Here is a 21,904-nt window from a genome sequence, read left to right as displayed (position 1 = left end):
TCATGTGGTAGTATATTTTGACCACAATGTACTGTGCCAAAGAAAGCATGCTCCACAGCATTAAACTGTTAAACCATTTCCATTAGTCTGAACCTTTGCTACTGGCAGCATGGACCCATGCTTTCATGTCATTCACACCATATTCTGACCCTACTAGTCAAACTTAACGTCTAAATTTTTTACCCATCAGATGGAGCAATAGCCTCCATCCAGTTCCATGCTGAATGTGTTGTGCATCCAGAAATGGATTGTCATGTACTTTGGCTTGTTTTCTGAGCTTTTTTTTTTTTTACATCTTCTATCTTCTTAAACAAGACTACACATTCTTCTCTTTTCACAGGATTATTCCTTTTTAACCATTCTCTCCAAACATCAGGAACCTAAATCTCCTTTCTTCCTCACTCTGATGCTTAGTTTAAATCAGGGTTCCTTAAACCCAGTTCTTAAGGTTTGGTGTCCTGCACCTTTAAGATGTTGCTCTGCTTTCACGCACCTGAATCAAATGGCTAAATTATGTCATCATCATGGAGTCTTGTTCTCCACTTTCCTGCTAATGGCCAGTTTTTTTTTAGCACTGAGGAATGCTGGTTTGAATTCTAGCAAGTTTTCTTCCCCTAACCTCAGCCCCTTAGTATAATGTGTTATGCACTAACTGCGTTGTTTGTTTACGTGATTTGCTATTTATGTAAATCAATAATTAAACAGGTGTATCTAAGAATGTAGCTAAAGATTGCATGAATTTATTTGTGTAAATCTTGTTTTATTGCAACTATTGAATGTAGTAAATCCATTTCAATCAAAGAAAAGAAAATACTGTCTATTCCATGATGGAGAAAGCAATTTCCAATCCAAGTGATTATAAAGCAATGGCATTACTGGAGTTAAGATGCTAGTCAAAGGAAAGTAGGTGATTGTGATAACTAGCTGACTAATATTTGTATCACTACTTGTAATGTAAAGTAGAACTATTGGTACATGTAATAATAGAACTTTGCTGTAGTATAAAAAGATTGTGGTTTACCGGATAGCTACTTTGGATTTACTGCTAAAAACAGATCAGAGGGATTTTAATAATTAGTTTGGTCTTTATGTTTGTCTTAGATTTTTTCTAAAACATTTAGTGCTTCTGTTGTTTGTGGATTACCTCTGTTGGGAGTGAAGATAACTAAGCCCATATGGCTAAGTGCTTTGGGCTAAATGCCTGGAGTAAAATACTTCACACTGATGTCGCATCCAATGTTGATTCATGTGACACCAGCTCAAGGAACAAATGAGCCTTTGTAAATAACAGAACAATGGTGGTTACATTGTGTTTGATATTCTGTTCAACACACCATAAAAGACAAAGGCAGCCCTTTCACTCCTTCATATAGCCCTAAATAAAAAGGCGCTATGCATTCTGAATTATAATCACCTAGCTATTGCTTGAAGGTGTGGACTTAACATAGCTAACATTCTGTCAATAGATTAAGACATTAGCTTTATATACATATATATATATATATATATATATATATATATATATATATATATATATATATATATTTTAAGGGTTTCATTCATTTAAAACCTAGCTTTTAAACAGTTAAATTTCAAAACTTAAAGGTAAACTTAAAGCTCTTTCCACAATTATTGGAGTTTCTGTTAGTGAAAAAGACCATTAGATAAATTATTACAAATCCTACATGGACATTTAACCAGATGATTCGTACTTGCTTCTTCATTTGGCCTTGCTCCAGCCCACTGGTGCATCTTCATGCACTCACCCTGGCTAATTATTGTTCAAGACTCTGCATTAACCCTTCCACAGCCAAGGATGTTCTCTCATTTTAGCCAAACTGCTAAATCTCCTTTGTTGATACACATCTTTGCACTTTTAAGTTTGACTCCAATATCCCTCCCAGGTTTGTGCTTGCTCCAGTCCTTCTGACGCCTCTACCATCAGGAGAAGCAACCTGGCAGCAGGCCCATATTTATTTTTTCTCCCTGCCAGAATTACATGCCTTCACCTAGTTTTTGTTAACATTAAACTCAACAACCTTCTCCTCTCTATTCCCTCTTCCTCCCACAATAACCAGCTGTTCTCTCCTCTGCGAAACAGACCTCCAAGTTAGACCGTCCAATAGCTACATGCTGTAGACACGCAGTCTCCTTAGAGTCTTGGTGCTCACTTCTCCACAACCTGCTTCCTCCTCCAATTTAGTTTTCATTCCCCTGTCTTCACTACTCAGGATGCCATGTGGTGCTACTTCTCTCTCCTTATTACAAAGCCTAAAACACATTTTCTTTTCCTTTACATTTATAATGATGAATAAACAGGTTTTAGTCACTATAGTGTGCTAATCATATAGCTTTATCAGCCCACACTTTCCTATCCACTTAAAAAGGATAAAAATCAGACAAACCTTTTAGACTTTCATCTTATTTTTAAAGTTCAGGTAATTGAAACCTCAGTTGCCTTAAAAAAAACAAGAGAAAATGAAAAGGTGAAGCAACATCAAGATTCATTCAGACCTATGATAGTTAACCTAATGGCTCATTTCACTCACCTGCCCAACTCTGACCGATTACCATTTGTCACTCATCATCCACTCGCTCATGCTGCTTTCTGGACGGCTCATTCCCAGCTATCAGAGCCAGATCATTGACTTTGAGTTTGTGTTGCTGAGTTTGACTTTGATGCCATAGTTAATGTTCTCGTTCTCAGAGGCTAGTGGTGAGGCAAGTGGTTTTTAGTATCGTCGTAGTGTTCCTGATCATGTGTTGTCTCTTATCCACTGAAAGTGCCCTGTTCCTGTTATTGGCTCAGTGGAGGGAGCGAGTGCTTTAAAGTACATTAGTTTCAACTGATGAGATTGCCTATTTCCATTTGAACGTTCTGCCTGAACTCTCTGTGGACTCATGGACCAGCCTGTTTCTGTTCTGGCTACGGACTCCTGGATCTCTGAGACTTCCTGTTCTGAAGTTTTTCCCTCTGGGGGACGTCCGCAGCTTTTTGTTGGCAGTTTTTCGGCTGGATCCTACCCTGCTCTAAAGAGTTGGACTGAACTGTTAAACCAGGTAAGTGACTCTTATGGCTAATCATCTTCCAATCAGATTGTCATGGTCACTTACCTGTGTTTCTCTATAACCAGAGTTGCCGCCAGTGATGGGTGGTGCCCCGCCTCCCCACGCAGTCGCTGCAGATCCAAGGCTTATTTCAATACATAAACGCCTTTTAAGCAATCACTGCCTCATATTCTAGGTCCTTCGTTCTGAAGCCATTAAAAGTGCAGCCCTTTGTGCACTTGTCTGCTACAAAATCCTGGCAACCCATCCATCCATCCATCCATCCATCCATCCATCCATCCATCCATATTTCATTTCATATGCGTTTATTCTTCTGCATATTTCCAGCAGAATATGTGTGACAGGCCAACAAGGAGACATGCAACCATTCACACACTCTCACCGCTAAAGAACAATTTAGAGACACATTTTAACCCCAAAATCATGTTTTTGAACTGTAGGAAGCCAGAGTACCTGGAGAGAACTTATGCATGCAAATGGAGAACATGCAAACTCCATGCAGAAACACCCAAGGCCAGGAATTAAAACAAAAACCTTTTTGCTGTGAGGGAACAGTGCTTCAAACTGATTACCATAGTGCTCCGACATTTTACACAAATGTCTTTAGAGTGTATAATATTTTCACTTTGAAGAATCTATTCACCTTTGGATTCTTTCTCAGATTTTAGAGCGGTTCTATCAACGGAAGTAGTTCATAGGCAAGGGCCCTCTTCTTTCCACTAATCTTAAACCCAGGTTTTAGTGTATGTTCTCAGCTTTGACAAGGTAATCCATATTCTCAGCCTTTTGCATGCAATAACTGTCATGTTTGCATCTTCTACAGGCAGCTATGCTGTATCCAAGTTTAAATAAGTGCATTCCAAATCCCTGGAGGTGGTCTATCACCCTTTTCCTCATTCTTTACTTTTTGTCGGTTCGATCCTGTATCATGACCTCGCTCTGCTGCTTTAGTATTCCACTGTTCACACTCCACTACCTTTGTGGTCATGCATCATGGTTAAGTGATGCCTTTGCAGGTTCCCATAGTTAAGACAACATCACCATCAATGTCATTCTATTTCAGCCTTTCACAGACTTTTACTGTTTGTTTCTCTCCAGCCTTTGCAGACAATCTGCAGGCCATTGCTGCTTATCCTCTCAAATTTCATAGTTAGTCTTTCACAGGCAATATGCCTTTCATAAGTATTATTGCCGGGGTCTAAATGCCAAAGACTTACATATCTTCATGTCAAAAAAACTTTCTAAGAGCACCTTTTTATTTTATTTTCTCTATATTCTGAACTGTTTTAATTTCCCCTATTTTTAAAATGCACAATAATAACTTTTTAAGGCAAACTTTATCTTAAAAAAATACTGTTTTATAAGTTAACGTTTTTTTGTGTTACAGTACTGTAACACAAGTGTCTGTACTGTTAGAAGCTTGTCTCTACTTTTTTAAGTATTTTGTTGTGAATAAAGTCAGTTTAATTTGAAACCGAAATCGACAGTTGACTATTGGATTTTAACAATAACAATATTTTTTCTGGTTTGTTTTCTGGTTTTCCTTTTTCTGTTGTAATTCCTTCAGTTGTTGCTGTATGTTTTAGGGTATTTTACTGCTGTATATTCCTAACAATTTATTTGTAGATGTTCAAATTAAACCCCAAATTGCATCTGTAAGAAAAAATGAACTGAACTATTAAAGAAAAAAAAATGAAGAAAAATCAAAAATCATCTATGGCAACTACAATTTATTTAACAACTATTAAAATTTAGACTCACAAGAGAGTGTTGTAGAAAAAAAAACATTCACTAGATCAAAGAAAAATTCAGCAGGAAATATTTCTTTTCTACGATGACATGCAAAGCAGGCTCACAGATCCCCGTTAAGCATTTCAATCAGACTGCTGATTAAAACTTCTGGAATAATTCAGTCTGATAGATGGAGGTGACTTTTGATTAACATTTCAGCTAAACAAAGTCGACAAACTTAACAACTTTTTATAGAAAAAAAAGTTCACTATTCCACCTCTAGAAGCTATGCAGCTTAAACAGAAGAGTTTTTTAAGGAATATATGAACAAAAATGTGAAGTATGAAGAAAATGTTTGGATTGGATTTGTTCTACTTAGAGAACAGTTCTGTTACGCAGAAAGAAGAGGACAACTTTAAAGAAAAGGCTTTTTAATCTAATGTTATGGCTTCTTAAAAATATAAAGGAGGTTAAAGTAATAGGACATGGATAAATCTGGCTTATAAAAACCTCCCAAGGACAAAAAAAGCCAGTCTACAGCATAGCAACAAATGGTAGAGGGTATGAAATCAAGCTGAAGGACAAATAAGAACAGCACAAAGCTGACTGCTGAGAATGAATGCAGCAGAGTGAATAATATTATTTTGTCTTATGCTTAAATTAGTAATATGTTTGATGCATTTTGCATGATGTAATAACATTTATGAGTCGATAATTATGGTGTCAGTTTTTAACATTTGTGGATCAAAGAATGAAAGGTCTGATGGTTTGGTATTCAGATCAACAGCTATGCTATGAAACTCATATTTATAGCCTTTTCCATGAGATCAAGCAGACATGACACCAATCCATAAAGGATTATTAATGTAACATCAAAGAGCGTCACAGCCAGCTGGATCCAACTTGTGAACTTAAGATGAACATACTCACTCAGGACCCCTGATGAAACCTTAAGGATCACTTCAAAACATCAAAGGTAACGGCATTAGACCAAAAAGGAACAGGGCCAAACTTAGAATATACAAAAACGTTCTGAGAAGCTTTGTTCTGTCTTTCTTAAAAAATCCTTACATCCATCTGAGATAAATCCCCTCCATACAATTTCAATAGAGATTTTCCAGGCAGTATCAATTATTTTCATGCTTATTGTGTTAAACGTCGAAAGCAAGAACAAAATGGTATTCATAATCAGCAAGAGTTCACAGTTTTGAATTTTTTTATGGTTCTATAAATATAGGTAGAAAGATCATGTTTCATTTTACTATGTTACTGCAAAATTTCCATAATTAAAATGTTTACATTTTTGTTTTCATTGCTAAAGGACGGTATTGTAAAAGAAAGGAGCAGTTTGGCCTGCCTGCCCATGAACTCTGCTAATTTGGCTAACCAGCTACAGTGTGTTTATCCTTAATGAAATAGCAATTAAAGAACCATATTAGCATTGGTCTGTTAGAATTATTAAACAATTAACACTTCAAAAAATGACTGGCTAAAAAAAAAGCATTTGGTGCTTTCCTAAAATTGCCACAGAAGTGAACCTGATCAACACATGAAATATGTCTTTATAGTCCAAAATAGAGCAGAATTACTTGAGGTCAAGATTTCTTACATTTAATTGAAACTGCAACATGGTTATCTACAACAGGGTTGTAGTTTTTTTCGAGATTCTTAGATAAATTGTTTAGGCAAGTTACTTATAAAAATTCCCAGAATAGAAAACTAAAATAAAGATTCTAAAGGCTTTTATTTTATGGTAGTTATGGCCAGTGTTGTAGTACTTGAGATCGGTCTTGGTCTCGAGACCATTTTTTGATGGTCTCGGTCTCGTCTCGGACTTGACCGCATTTGGTCTCGGTCTTGTCTCGGTCTCGAGCGCTAAGGACTCTGCCTTTTATTTCAAGACCGGTCAAGACTGTGGAAATAACGCTAATCATCGGAATATTATCAGTTTCTTTAAGATCCTTCTTTTTATTGGATGCTTGGATTCAAATCCAAGCAATAACCTGTCTCATTGGTAAATGCATGCTTTTTTTTTTTTTTTGTTTTTTTTACCGCTGTCACGCCCACCCCTTTCACCTGCGCACGGGCTGCAGCACTTTGATTGAAAGCCACAAGTGGTTGTCTGAGAACGGGATAAGATGTCGGCCAAATCATCGGTTATAAAATTCGACTAATTAAATCACAAAGAAAATATTTGTAAAGCAACATTGAGAAAAAAGCATACAGCGCAATGTAAGTTCTGCAGTGCTTCACTATCAGAGACGGTAGGGACTACGTCCAACTTTTATCGACACCTTGAAAGAAAGCACAAAGAAAGGTTAGCTACGTACATATTTAAAGGTGGGGTATGTGATGTTTTCTGGAGCATGTTTTTACCATACTGATTGAAAACCTCCTCACGAGCCCATTGCGCCAACTGAGATAGAATGTTTGGAAAAAAAACGAAATCTTTTAGTCCAGTGTAGAGGGCGTAGTCAGAGGAAAACGCAAACCAATAGAAGTAACTATCATCCCTACTTCTACTGGTTTCTGGCACGCCCATCAACCGTCAGCTCTGAGCTCTCCCCACCCCTCCCCCCTGCGCGTTCACAGACTCGTGACACCCCCCCCCCCAAGTGCCGCTGAAGGGAGGACCTGTTCGAATTTACAGACAGAACTCTTGTGGTCTCCTTATTTTCAAGGACTTCGAAGGGTCCAGTCTAGGTAGACCGCGTCCTTGGAGGATGCAGCCCAGGTTTTTGAACAGAGCCTCTGATTAAGAACAGGGCTGCCTGCACTGACGCGGCTCAGGGATTACGTCACACGGAGCGTCGTGCGCAGTGAAATCAGGACATTTCCTCACTTTCTAAAAAAAACCCGGGACGCCCGGGACAGGACGTGAAATACGGATATGTCCCGGGAAATACGGACGTTTGGTCACCCTAATCAATACTTCTTGAAATGACAACCGTGACAACTTGTTTACGACCATATTGAATTGTTCAACACTCTTACCGTACTAGGAGAAGACGACGCCATCATGGAAGTTAGCCTGTTATGTTGTGGTTAGCTAGTAATAGACATGAGCTTCTCGCCTCATCCCGAGTCACGTGCACTCGCGAGGTCTCGGCCTGTTTCTTTCTCGTTCTCGGGAACATCCGAACATTCTCGACTGACAGCAGGCGCGTTCATGTAATTTGGAGGCGTGGTTTCATGGGGTGGGCTGAAGGTGTGTATTTTCAAAAATGTAGCTGGCAGGAACCGTTTATCCAGGATCATATACCCCACCTTTAAGTCATTATGTTGTGACAGTGTGTTATGAGACCGACAAGCTGTGAAAATATTGAGCACTTCTGCCTTTTCTCCATGTTCCCAGTACTAACTAGAGAAATACACTACTTGGTCAAAAACAAATCATCGGATTCAGCAACAGGGTCTTACAACTGACAAAAGTCAGTCAGGCTTTTGTGCACGTATTTCAGTGGGGTTTGTATTTCTGCAGATGTCAGTAGTAGCTTAGGGAGGAAGTGAAGTAGATCAATCTATTTTTTTTAACAAATTATCTGTCTCATAACATATTTTCACAACTTGGTGACAGATATAGATTTATTTAAGAAAAGTTATATAATACTGTATAGCATTAATCTGTATATCAGAGAGAAAAAAAAGAAATGGTTGGCATTTTTTCAGGTTTACACATTTGCACATTGTTTTGAAATAGCACATTTAAAAACAACATAAATGTATGTACTGTTCATGAAAGGCAGAGAAAATACTATTTTGATCGACTTTGATTAATTGTTTGAAATTCTGTGATTACTACACAGAAGTACTAAATAAAGATGTTTATGTTTATTCCAGATCTGTGTGGTAAATATCTAGGTGTTTCTATGTGAATGTGGGTCTTTTAGATAAATTTTAGTGATTTTGATCATGTTTTACATTTTATTGTCACATACGGGCGGTGGTCTTGGTCTTGACTCGGTCTCGGACCCTAAAAGTCTTGGTCTTGTCTCGGTCTCTATACACTCTGGTCTTGGTCTGGTCTTGGTCTCTGGTTAGGTGGTCTTGACCACAACACTGGTTATGGCACATTGAAAGCTTCCAAAACCCTAGTTGAGTTAAGCACAGTCCACTGACACAGTGCAGGATCGTTGCATAGAGAATCCCCAACAGGGCAGTCAACCCTTTGTGCCTGCAGTGAAAGGGGCTAAACAGAGACACTGGCATTATTTCTCATGCTTGGCTTGTTAAGGCTGAATTCTGTAATCTCATAGTAATGCTATTCTGATCTTTTTATTTTCCCTGCAAGATATCAGGCAGCCATCTAGGTTAATCCTTTGTTACCAAGCTCCTGGAATATCTGCCACTGATATGATTTCTCAGGGTCAGGGATTTTTTTACTCAATCTGCTTTGAGGTAGAGAGGAAGGAAGGAAGGAAGGAAGGAAGGAAGGAAGGAAGGAAGGAAGGAAGGAAGGAAGGAAGGAAGGAAGGAAGGAAGGAAGGAAGGAAGGAAGGAAGGAAGGAAGGAAGGAAGGAAGGAAGGAAGGAAGGAAGGAATTTTAAGTTGACGTCTATTCCTTTCAAGTGGAGATAGATGCACAGTTAAATAACCAGTTGAGCTGTACAGCAGAGACATAAACTGAAAGCGAGATTTTTCATTAATACATTGAAAACCAAACAGAGTGTTTTTATGAAAAAAAAAGGTTGCAGAGCAAGAATCAACTCTTACAAACAGATCCACATCACAAAGTGCTACTACAACAAAGCTGCATGGAACTCTAAGGGAATGCAGAGTTTACAGAAGGTCTCTGAGGTTTCTATTTATTTTGGAATAGTTATCTCCTCTAGGGTGAGTGTGTTTGGATTTTTACTTTTTTATTTTTATGAATTGAAAAAAGGGAATAAAAGAATTAATGTCCAAGTAGTTGGCACCCACATGGGATGAGAAAGCAGACCATCATCTTCTATTTGGTACTTATAGAACCCTTTGAGGTGTGACGGCTAGCTAAGCCTGCTTAAATCCTCTCAATTATATTTAATTTGATGTGAGCATGTCAATGCAACTCACAAATGATATTTTTATTCTCCTTATTTTTTTCATAGGGTGAAATTTTAGATGAATAGTCTGTCTAACATTCTTGTTTACTCCAGCAATAAAGCATGGATTTAACAAGGCTTAACGCTTGCCTGTGATTCACCCATCAACCTCTGGAGATTATCGATTGGGATTAAAAGGTTAAATATCCACCTGAACTATGACTCTGATTCTATGGGGTCTTGTGGTATCACAGATCTCAGGCAAGAGAACTTAAATTCAAGACATTTGACTCCACTAACTCAGAGGAGATTACCAAGAGTATCTAATCTCTTTACCACTGTCTGCCCTGACAGTATATGCTTGATCTGAGGGAAGCAATACAGCACTGGAGCTTATCTCTACAAAAAGTGAATGAACTGTGAAACAAATCTAATTTCCACAACCCAGGGTTTGTCTTCCTTTATTTTATTCTTTAGCTACTGTGAAATCTGTAAAGCGATAAGACTGGAAGACAGCTGCAATAAGCAACAAAATTCTTTAGGTAAAGCAGTCTGATAAGGATATTTAATTAAGGATGAGCTTCTACAGTTGATAAAAGTTCTATTTCACAAAAAAAATTTTTGTCTCATATACAGTAATATTTCTGTATATCAAACAGAGCTCTCCATTGTGTTTTGTGTCACTTTTGTGAATAACTGTTGACTGTATGTAATCTCTATAAGAAAATATAGTAGAATTATATTAAAATTGGCAAAATCTTTTAACACTTACATTTAGATTCTTAGATATTTAGTTTAAAAGTAAAGATTTCAACTTGTTTGACAACTTGTTTCTCTCAACTGGAAGAAATAATTCTATTAAAAGGCATCATGAACAGTGATGGGCAGTAGCGCCGCTACATGTAGCGAAGCTATTAGTTAAACTACATTTTCCAGTAGCTTGACCGTAGCGTCGCTGCTTTATTTATCAAGTAACTTTCCTGTAGCGACGTTATTGTCTTGATCAAGTAGCGACGTAGCGTCCACAAACGCTACAAAATCCAAGGCAAAACTAAGAAATGAAACCAGGTTTTCTATTTCTAAACAACAATCAGCCACAAAACTACTGTAAATAGCAGTTTCAGCTGATGCTCTTATAAGTGGCGTAGTAGCACAGGTACACTCCGTAGGGTTAAACAAGCGCACCCTTTCCCAGGCTGTCGTTCTATTGGCTGGAATAGTTGCTAGGCGACGATCCAACTGCAGTCTGAGAGAGAGCAAAACAAATCCGCAAGCAGAGCCTACGGGTTTGCGACCGTAACTGAGACTTGAGCAGAGCGCGGTTTGTGCGCGACGAGAAGGAGGCAAGCGAGAGGAGAAAATATCTGTGCAAGAAGCATTAAATCTGAGAGAAGAAACAAAGATTTGAGAGAGAAGAGAAAATATTTGAGAGAGAGCGCATGTTTTGAGTGTGAGCATTATAAGTTTTGAGAGCAAGAAGATGAAATTCTTTTCTCTAATTGAAGTTATGTGCTCTTGCATTATGGCAGGATAATTCTCCCATATCTATGTGCCACTAAGATACTCTAATTAGAGAACAGTAGTGAAACTTTTCATGGCCTAGTCTACCTGACAGGATGTTTACATAAATCTGTTTTTAGGCTTTGCACAGATAAGATTTTTTATGGAGGAACAGCTCTACCGTATATAAAATAAATACATAAATAAATAAATAAGCATTCAATTAATTGCCTCCAAAAATACAATGAATAAATATGTAGGTAGAAATTAAATTATACGGTGAGACATATATTTATGTATCTCTTAATTAGCTTCTTTATTTTTTCACCTTCTTTTGTAAACAGTTTTCTTTGTTACTTGAATCAACTGTTTAATTGAGGTCTTTTGTAGGGTTTTGTTTTCCCTAGAGATGTCCATTGAATGCAAACTCATAGCCATGTCTCCATGTGTAGAACAATACACAGTACCTTTCATTTGGTTCTAATAACAGCAGATTGTTTACTAGTTTGTCTACTAGTAATTACTTCAGTTTTTATTTTAATATGCTGATCATAAAGCAATGTTTACACTGTGTTATGTCATTGGCTGATCTTTAATAAATATTTTAACCAGTGTGTCAGACTAATTTTGAATTGATATTAGGTTGGTACAACGTTAAGTAGCTTCTGATGTAGTTAAGCTACTTTTGACACATTAGTGTAACTTAGCTTGCTATAATTCTTTAGGTGGTAGCTTTGGTGTAGTGAAGCTTAATTTATTGTTGAGTAACTGATAGCTTAGCTCACTACAATGGACAAGTAGCTTGCCCAACACTGATCATGAAAACAAAGACAGTTTGCAAAGAAGCTTTGTCCTGTGTTGCATTGGAAACATCCACATGACAATGACCCTAAACTCAAAGCTAAAGATTGTGCTTGAGGAAATGGTCCGCTGACAAGAATATTCATGTTTTGCAGTGATACTGCCATGATTCCAACTTGAATCTGAAAGAGAATCTGTAAAGCAAGCTTAAAAATGTTACTGAAGCCTGCTTAATCTAAAAACTTAGAGATGCAGTAATGGTGAGAGATAAATAATCAATGACACCATTTAGCGATCATGAAAAGCATTTGGTTGCTCTAGTTGCTTTCTGTTACTTATTAGTTAAAAGAAGAGTTTAAGAAAGTTAACTTTAGAAGAAATGCAAACCAAAAAATAGAGAATTTTTTCACACTGATAGTAATTTTCACATGTTATGGTAGATTTTATTATTAACGTTTGAGAAATACATGTCTTATTTGAAACTAAAAACAATTTCTTGGTTGAATTACAATTGCTTGAACTTTGGATTGAAGGAAACATAATGATTTTGTGTAGACCTTCTGAGGACAGAGATTTGAAATCAAATACTTTCTGTGTTTATGTTTTAACTATATGACCCTGCATCCTTTTTGTAGATTTACTTTTTAAATGTCAAGAGACTTAATTAGATTTTTACTATAATTCGGTAATATTTCTCTTAAATAAATTACATAAATTTTTGTATTTTTTCTATCTGCATCAAGAAGCCAAAAAGGAAAAGCAAAGATATACTCTTTTTCCCAGAATTAAAAATCTAAGCATGACCATAATACAATAGGGGGAGCTTATTATCAATATGCTCCCCCAGTTACATTATATTGTTTTTAAATGTAATGGATTTTAATCCAAAAATGGTTTTATTTACATTTGCTTCATAAAAAGGCCATTCTATTTACATATAAGAATGGTAATTTTGAAGTTGCATCCAAATAATGCAAACCACTAGGTTATACGAATAATGCTGATACTTGAAGAAGTCTAGATAAAAAAAAAAGTAATATAGCCCTATAGTTTGGCTTTATAAAGCTGGAAGTAAGCTACTATTGGGAAATAACACTTACCCAATTGTGGTATTCTCAGTGTTTACAGATTATTTACAGCTTGTCACTGTTTCTTTCGTCTACCAGGTAGTCAAAAATAGTGCAACATAAAAAATTTAAAAGAGATAAAGGCTTCTTCTGTGCTTCAGTAAGTGATGGTTGACAGCCAGCCCTTTGAAAAGCCCTTATTTGTCATCTCAGTTGACATAACAACGCAAGCTGCCAAGCACACATCTACTCATTGAGGGTTCATAATGATAGCTTACGCATATGTGATTAGAGAAAGATGTATGTTGAAAGGAAAGGGTTAGAACTTATATACAGTTCAGTTTGAGGAAAAAATATTTTTTGTTTGAATATTGTATATCAGCCATGAGATCTTGTTAAACCCTTTCAAACAATAAAGAGTAAGAAAAACATGAACTCAGGAGATGTTTAAATAAAATACAATAACAAAGTGTTTGTCATGATCTTGGCACTGATGAATGGTTTAATTAGTCATTCAATTCACCTGTTCAACTCTTCCCGGTTTCTCATCACTCCTCATCTGATCCACCTGCTCCTGCCTCTATTTAAGGTGCTTGTATCCAGTCATCAGCCCAGATTATTCTCGTTGTCCCTAGCCAGTGCTGAGAGTGTTTTTCCACCTCTAAACCACTGAGCCTGCCTGTTCCCATCTGAATGGCTTGCCTGTACTGCCTCTGAACTCCTAAACCTCTGAGCCTGTCTGTTCTTGTTCTGGTGTATTATTCTAATCTTTTATCAAACAACTGTTGTGTACATACTCATTACATGGAGACGAAGATCTCAAAAAAGGAACGAACCAATCCCTGATTTCATTTATTCTTTTAGAAATGTACCTGCTAGCTCCTTAAGAGCTTAGAGGGGAAGTAAAGAGACTCTAAATAATACATTTCAAAATAAAAGGCCAAAGGTAGATATGAGGTGGGGGTGGGGGGGGGGTTTCGAAAAGAAAAAATATTTATATATGTAAAAAACCAAGAGTTAATGAGGCAAGAGTGAACACTTATTGAGAGAAGGTTGTGATATAGTCTTGTCTAAAGCACCAGCCAGTTTTAGGAAATTAATTTCTTCTCATTCTGCTCACAGATACCAACACACTAAAAGTGGTGACCTTTGCTGAAAATTTTTAGCATTAAATCTACATTAAAGGGTTTTTAAGCAAAGACCCTTTTTCCCATATTAAAAAATTATTAAACTGGCGGGGGGTTTTTTCAGTTGTCTATTTTTCTGACTGAGAACACAGTGATATTGGCTGAGCTAAGGTGTTATGTAGAAAAAAAGTTTGATAAGCTGCTGTTGCAGCGGCATTCGAACCAGTGCTAAAATTGGACACAACCAAGGATTGGGATGCAGATAAATTTAAATTCTATAAAGAATGACCAGAGAACAACAGACTATTTTCAAATGGCTAAAAAGCACAACGTAGCTTGTTTATTATTGTAAATGAATCGTTGTTAATTAATTAATAATGGTGCTTGTATCCATGTGACATCAATGAAATAGAATCATTTTGAAATGTGAAAAAAATGAAACACTAATCTGTAAAACTTTCATAGGGAAGTGTCTGCTTTTTACCTTAAAAAGACAAGTTATAAGCTTTAGCTATAACATGGTACTGTATCTCTTGCAAAGGTATTTTCAATCTAAGCTGCATAAAAGCCGGGTCCCTTATAAATATAACAATCTATAAATAACGGGTACAGAAGTACATTCCCATGATACAGCATCACCAAACATGGGAAGACTACCATAAATATGCTTTTATTTTGAGCGTAGAGGTAATAATATAATAAATAATAAAGCTTAACATGGTATTGGTTATGCATTGTCTGGAAGTCTATGAAAGAGGCATTGTCCATATGACTTTGGGAATTCTAATAAATCAGCTTTAATCTCCTTGGATCAATGCATACATCTGTAACTGTTGATACAGGACTGTTTAAAATAAAATCTTAGTCTGTTCAGCTACTGTAAGTCCATGTCAAACAGAATCCTCACTGAGATGATTACACACTAGCAGGTGGTCACAAAGCCACAAGCACAACACCAGTAAAAAGCAAATAAACAGTTGTGTAAGAAGTGCTTGTGCTGCATGTTTACTTTGCAGCTGCATCTTTTCGATTATCATGGAAGGAAGATTAGCATTAAAAAGCTCTGATGTCGTTCTTTCTAGCAGGTCAGCTCAAAGCCAAGCCGGGATAAAAGATCTTTGGCAAGATCTAGCAACCAAAAAAATAAAGAATAAAAAAAAAAAATGATATATATATATATATATATATATATATATATATATATATATATATATATATATATATGGTTTTCCTGGAGCAAGGGTATTTAAATTTAAAGGGCAAAGTAATCTCAAAACCAAACGATTTTATTTTTAGATTTCTTTTTTCCCTGAGTTCTTTCTGACGCAGGCTCCTTTCACAAAAAAGAAAGAAAAACTTAAGCTCTGTGCATTTTTATAAAATATCTGTGGTGGTAAGAAATATTTTAAGCAAATACATTGGTTTAACAACTCTTATTTGGTGAGTGAGGCAGTGATTGTAATATGAAACATACATCATTGATCTGATGTCATATTCTAATCTAATCAATGGTGATAACCATTGATATCTGTGGTGGGAATATTGTGATAATCAACTGCGGAGGCGTTAAAAAATGAGGCCAGATCATAATCATTACTACAACATCCAAGAATAATATGGCTATATTGTTTTCTCAATATATTGCATCCTTTGTTTAAAGTTTTGTTTTTCATTAGATAACATTTTTGAGTAGAAGTTACATTGATGTTCAATGAGTCATGACTTTAACCTTACAGAGGGAGGTGAAGATTAGAGTGATGGTAATGAGGCCATTACCAAAGATACATTCTTGAACTGCAGAGCAGTTGTTAGATGTATCTTTGAATTTAATAAAATTTTATACAGTACAGACCAAATATTTGTACACACCTTCTCATTCAAACAGTTCTCTTTATTTTCATGACTATGAAATTTGTAGATTCAAACTGAAGGCATAAAAAACTATGAATTAACACATGTGGAATTATATACTTTGAGTTGAATGCCAAGAGTGTCTCAAGCAGTAATCAAAGCAAAATGAGGCTCCTTTGAAAATCTAGAATATAAGACATATTTTCAGTTGTTTCACACTTTTTTGTTAAGTATATAATTGCATATGTGTTAATTCTAAGTTTTGATGCCTTCAGTGTGAATCTTAAATTTTCATAGTCATGAAAATAAAGTCTTTGAATGAGAAGGTGGGTCCAAACTTTTGGTCTGTACTGTATATGATCACTTTTATTAATAAAAAAGGTTCATTACCATTTTATTGCCTTGTTTTTGCCCATATAGTAAAAATATTCTTGGCAAACCATTCATCAATCTGTCATGTACTGTATCACCCTTCACCTATTTCACCTTATAAAAAATGCTCTGGAGACAAAAACGGCATATCAGCAATATAAAACATAAAAACAGTGCACATATATAAGCCACATTTATCCTGGAGGCTGAATAATTTACCATTTTCACAAAGCTCAAGACAAAATACTATAGTGTAAATAACCTGTAGAAAATAAATCAATTAATTTACCCATTATTTGCATTTACGCTGGACACGATTCCTGCAATTTTGTTGCCACTTTAAGGAGTATGAGTCATAGCAGGAGCAGGTTTCCAGGCCAGGAAACCAGAGAGCAAAAGAGGTACCGAAAGAGAATCCACTCTGATGTCAGGAGACAGATCCAAGGTATTTTAGCAGGCAGAATACAGGAATCAGTCCAAAAACAGATGATGCAAACAGAGCAGAAACAGGGGCAAAGCAAAACTCGGAAGACCAATGTCAGAAACTTGTCAGGATCAGGAATTCAGAAACGCACAGAATCGCTAGAGTTACTCTCACACACAGCTCAGACCATCTGGGACCAATGGCTGGGAACAGGCAGCTTAAATAGAGGCAAGAACGGGTGGATCTGATGAGAGACAATGAGTGCTGGGCAAGGCTAAACCGATGTGAAAAAGGAGCCAAATTCAGCATCCAGATCCATGATAGTGACAGTAAGAGGTTTTGGATATTTCTAATGATACTCCCACCTGTGGCCAAAACACAGAACTGCAGCAGTGTGATGCTCAGTCTTGTAGCTTGTGGTTATACTTAACAAGATTATACTTTTTTTTACTTTTTTCAACTTATGTGAAGCTGGCATTGTTTTCAGTAGCTTCTGAGTATCTACAAAATCCATCTTGAATATAATACTTTGAATGTTTGTTAGGTCGAACCCATTCAACATAGATGCACTTGAAGTCACATCTGCCAAACAGTGCGGGAACTTCCAACCCGGATTATGTTCAGGAAGAATTGGCTACAGGCTTCTAGATGCATCGGCACTGAACTCCTGAGGTGTCAGTCTGTTTATTAAATTATGTTTTAGTTGTAAAGAGTCAAATAAAAAGGAAGTTTAGAGATGTTTTCAGCAAAAAATTACTTAATTTCTCTCTATAAAAATCAACTGCTCAGTAAAACATTGTATTTATTTCTGGATGGAGCTTTGATTGGAGATATTTGGTATGGGAACATGAAAACCATAGTAGGATAATGCAGAGACATATTTAAAACCTTAAATGTTGATTGAGATAGCTGCTGTACAGTATGTTGTTGTCATGGTCTTGGTGCGGATTTTTGGCTTTTTCATTTGCTCCTGGTCACCTGTCCCATTGGCCCGGCAGGTGATTAACGCAGATTGTTTCCACCTGGTTCCCCAGCTATTTATGCTGTCTGTCAGCCTTCCGTCAGCACCAGATTATTCAAGCTGTTGTGAGAGTAATTTTCAACAGTGAGTTAGCTGTTTTGCCTTGCCCTTGTCTGCTCTGTCTGTTTTGGCTTTTTAAATTTTTTCCTGGACTCTGCTGGTTACCGATCCTGGACTGTTTCACTGACATCGGCTTGGATTCCCCTCACGGACACTGTTGCTCCCTCAGCGTCAGCTGGCATCAGCTCATCTTCACTTGGGGTTCGGGATGCAGCTACGGCATCAAATGAAGGTCTGAACTTTGTATCAGGTCAGTGACTTTTGCTCCAAGTCGTGATCAGCCCGACATTCCTGTTACTGACCTGTGTTTCCTATCTTTGCAGAGTATCTGCCCCGCTGATGCCTACCTGCTCACTGTTAACCTTCTGTTTAAAAATAAAGCTGGTTGGAAATCATCCTGGTCTGTTTGTCTGAACATTGGGTCCTAGTTTCTGTGGCTATAACAGTTGTAAGTTCATGCAATACAACAAAATTGAAATGACCTATATACATCCTCTCAAGAATGCACAGAGCGGAACCTCTTACTTTGATTGAAAAGTCATTAACCAAATATAACTCTGGATATATATTTTGTTTTTTTTTCATTATTTAAAGCACTAAATATATTAGAAAACAGACACACACACACACACACACACACACACACACACACACACACACACACATATATATATATATATATATATATATATATATATATTTTTTTTTTTTTTTTTTTTTTCGTATGATCTTACTTGAATGAAGGGGAATAAGAGGCCCACGGCAAAGTTTGACAACCAGTTTACAGTGCCAGCAATCATGAATGCAGCAGGTCTGTATGACTGTTCAAATAGTTCCCCAGTCAGGATAAATGGGATGCCGCCTGAAGGAGAGAAAATAGATATATGAACCATTAGTTACAACAAAGTCCTGACAGCAACTAACAGAAACAAATGGCATTAATTCAAAAAACAAACACCTCCAGGGACTTTATTTTTTCCTCTTACTGCAAGCATAAGCATGAAGTCTGTTGCAGACCCTGAAGTTGGTTTTATACTTTTTTCTGACTATAATGGCTCAGAACTTGTTTTGCAAAACAACTCAGTTGCATAAGAATGCTCTTCACTTCATTTTCCAGAGTTCACCTCCAAATGCCTGCTGTTCTGAAATAAAGTTAGACAGAAATATGGTTGCAATTATTTTAAAAACCTTGACATATCGGGGGAGATGATGATTAAATTCCTCCTATATTGAAATATAATAAGTGTGTTTTGTTTAAGGAGCATGTATTTAAAGGCAACTCCAGCAGAATATATGTTTCTGTCACTTATGTAGCTGCTGTGGTGTTAAAATAAAGTAACGTAACATTTGAGTAGACAACCAATGTCTTTGTTTGTGTAGGAGCAGATTAAACATATTCTTTTAACCAATAAATGGCTATTTAGAAAAAGAAATGTCAAAATGTTAAAGTTAAGAAACGTCCAAAGTTGAACTGCCTCCTTAATGAAAGAATTCAAATGCATTTTGTTTGTACAAATGGATTTTTTTCCAGAATACCAAATTCCCATTCAATTGATTTAAACGAAACAAAGAGAAAGATATGCGTCAATTTTCTTATGCACAGTAAAGCAACTTTTTTAGTGATTCTTGAAGTTCATTTAGATGCGAGTCTCCATTGAATGTATATGTAAAACCTAGGCTGATTTATAATTTTCTAGGTTCAGAGTACATGATCTAAGCCATAATTAATATAAAACTTTTTTTATCCGACTTATCCAATTAAAATACCACACGTTGCCCAATTGAAGGCTTGAAATAACACATATTTCAATACTGGCTGTGTTACCCTTGTTACAGAGATTTCTCTGAATGACATGCCGCAACATTATGTAGTGTCGACAAAAAAGTTTAATCTTCAAAAAAATTTAAATACTGCATCAAAACATCACATGGTGTAATTATCCAGGGGATTCATCAGGTTAAAAGCTCTCTATATGACATAGAGGCTGTGAATTTAGTCCCGGCTCTTTATACTAATTATTTTTTTAAATCTCCATTTAAACCTGATATGTATGATTTGTTTTGTTTCTATTTATTTCTTAACTTTTCGGCCAAATATCCTAATTTCATTCAATATGTCAGTGGACAAATAATACATGTTTATATTTGTATGTTTGTATTCTTAAAGATGTAGCGGAAGATTTTTGTGAATTTTTAAAAGCACCAGCCGTTTCCACTTTAAAAAGAAAAATGCACATGCACAACCCTGCACCCGCTCCTGAGAGGGAACACCTATTAAACGTGTGTGAGAGCAGTTGTGAACCCATTTCTCCTCGTTCACGTTCTGTTTAAAAGTTGCTGTTTGCATCGCTCATACAAGCTTACTTTCCAAAAGAAGATTAGCAATTTTTCCACTATGTCAGACTGACCACCGGTAAGTGAAAATTGGGACGTGGCACGCCTTACGTAAACATATCACCAGAATAATTGACTATTAGGAGGACCACTTAGTTTGATGATCCATCGGGAAAAATAACATCCTCCACTATAACTTTTACCAAGAACCGTTTTGAGCACTTCAGTGTAGCGTGGATGTAAGTTTCAATGTGTTCATCACATCACCCTTGAATTTTTACATCAAAACTCAGTCACTCTAAGGAGTAATCATTTTTATTAATGGAAACAATTTCCTTTAATTCTATCATTACTACTAAGAATAACACATTGCTGACAAAGAGTCATTTGGCTCTCTCCAACAGTACAAAATATGCATGTTAGGTTGAAAGCAGACTATCAATTGATCTTAAATGAGCACGCCAGAGTATTCATATCTGTTTTGCCTGCATACAAGATTTGCAGGCATTTGTTGGTGTACCCCCCTGCCTCTCGACTATTGACTAATGTGATAATCTTCAGCCCCCTTGATCCTGGAAATGATTAATTAGGTGCTAAAAAGTTGGTGATGGGTGGGGAGAGTTGCAGCCCAGTGATGAGAGCAGGGATAACCTTTGACAGCTTCAAATCCCCTTGTTCATATCCCACAGAATGGTTCCATGAGAAAATTGCTTAGACCCAGAATGCAGCCCAACTGCACAGTGACAGCACACTGCTCCTTAAGGAATGGTTTAATTGAACAGCACAACCTTTATAAGAATTTAAGGTTGCAATGACAAGTTTGAAGTAGTTTTAAAGAGTTATTTTTTCTCTTATCTGGTAATCAGGTTTATGCAAAAGCCCAGTTTGATTAAAGAATGACATAATAATGATCTATTTATCCACATAGGTCCCTTTTGCAGGATCTATTACAGTCTGCTTTTAGTTGAAGTACCTTTGAAAGTAGCTTTTTAGGATAAACAGCATATTCCCAGATTTTTCAGAGTGGAAAAGAGCAAAAGTAACATCTACAGCAAACCAACAGTTTTTTTTCCCTATGCAGTAAAATAGATCTACAGGTTTACGTATCAGATACGGTTTTTAACCTTCAAAGGACAGCACCCCAAGATTTAAATTGAAAGAATGTCGTTAGGAACCAAATTTATATTAGACTGCTATGATAATGTTCCTTCTTAAAACAATAATAAACTGCAAGTGAAGATAAAGAGAAGAGTAAAAAAGCTAACATCAGCGCAGCACAGTTTAAAAGTAGAACTGGCAGCACTCTCTTAAGTTTTGGATAGCCGTTTAAAATGTTTCTTAAAAAAACCTTAAACCCATTATTTGATCATTTCTATTATATATATATATATATATCAATTCATACCTTTATCTTAAAATATTTCAATACACTTTTTTTGTCATGCTCCTTATTCTGTTATGTGGCATAGTGTCTTTAATATTTTTGTGTTACTAGGCCTATACTTTCATGAACATAACCAAGTCAA

The 21,904-nt window shown here is 36.5% G+C and overlaps 1 protein-coding gene across 10 annotated transcripts in view; it reads right to left on the bottom strand.

Moving 5' to 3' along the window:
* The window catches only part of slc2a9l2 (solute carrier family 2 member 9, like 2), a 177,462-nt gene that overhangs the window by 14,346 nt on the left and 141,212 nt on the right, over positions 1-21,904 (bottom strand). For all 10 annotated transcript variants that reach the window (XM_038295565.1, XM_038295606.1, XM_038295545.1 and 7 more), the window contains exon 12: positions 18,779-18,906. In XM_038295565.1, the coding sequence (XP_038151493.1) occupies positions 18,779-18,906 (128 nt within the window). The remainder of the gene's footprint in view (positions 1-18,778; positions 18,907-21,904) is intronic.

This window comes from Cyprinodon tularosa, unplaced genomic scaffold (assembly GCF_016077235.1).
Source record: "Cyprinodon tularosa strain WSP-4 unplaced genomic scaffold, ASM1607723v1 ctg11, whole genome shotgun sequence".
NCBI lineage: Eukaryota > Metazoa > Chordata > Actinopteri > Cyprinodontiformes > Cyprinodontidae > Cyprinodon > Cyprinodon tularosa.
This window is presented reverse-complemented; position numbering and strand designations above follow the sequence as displayed.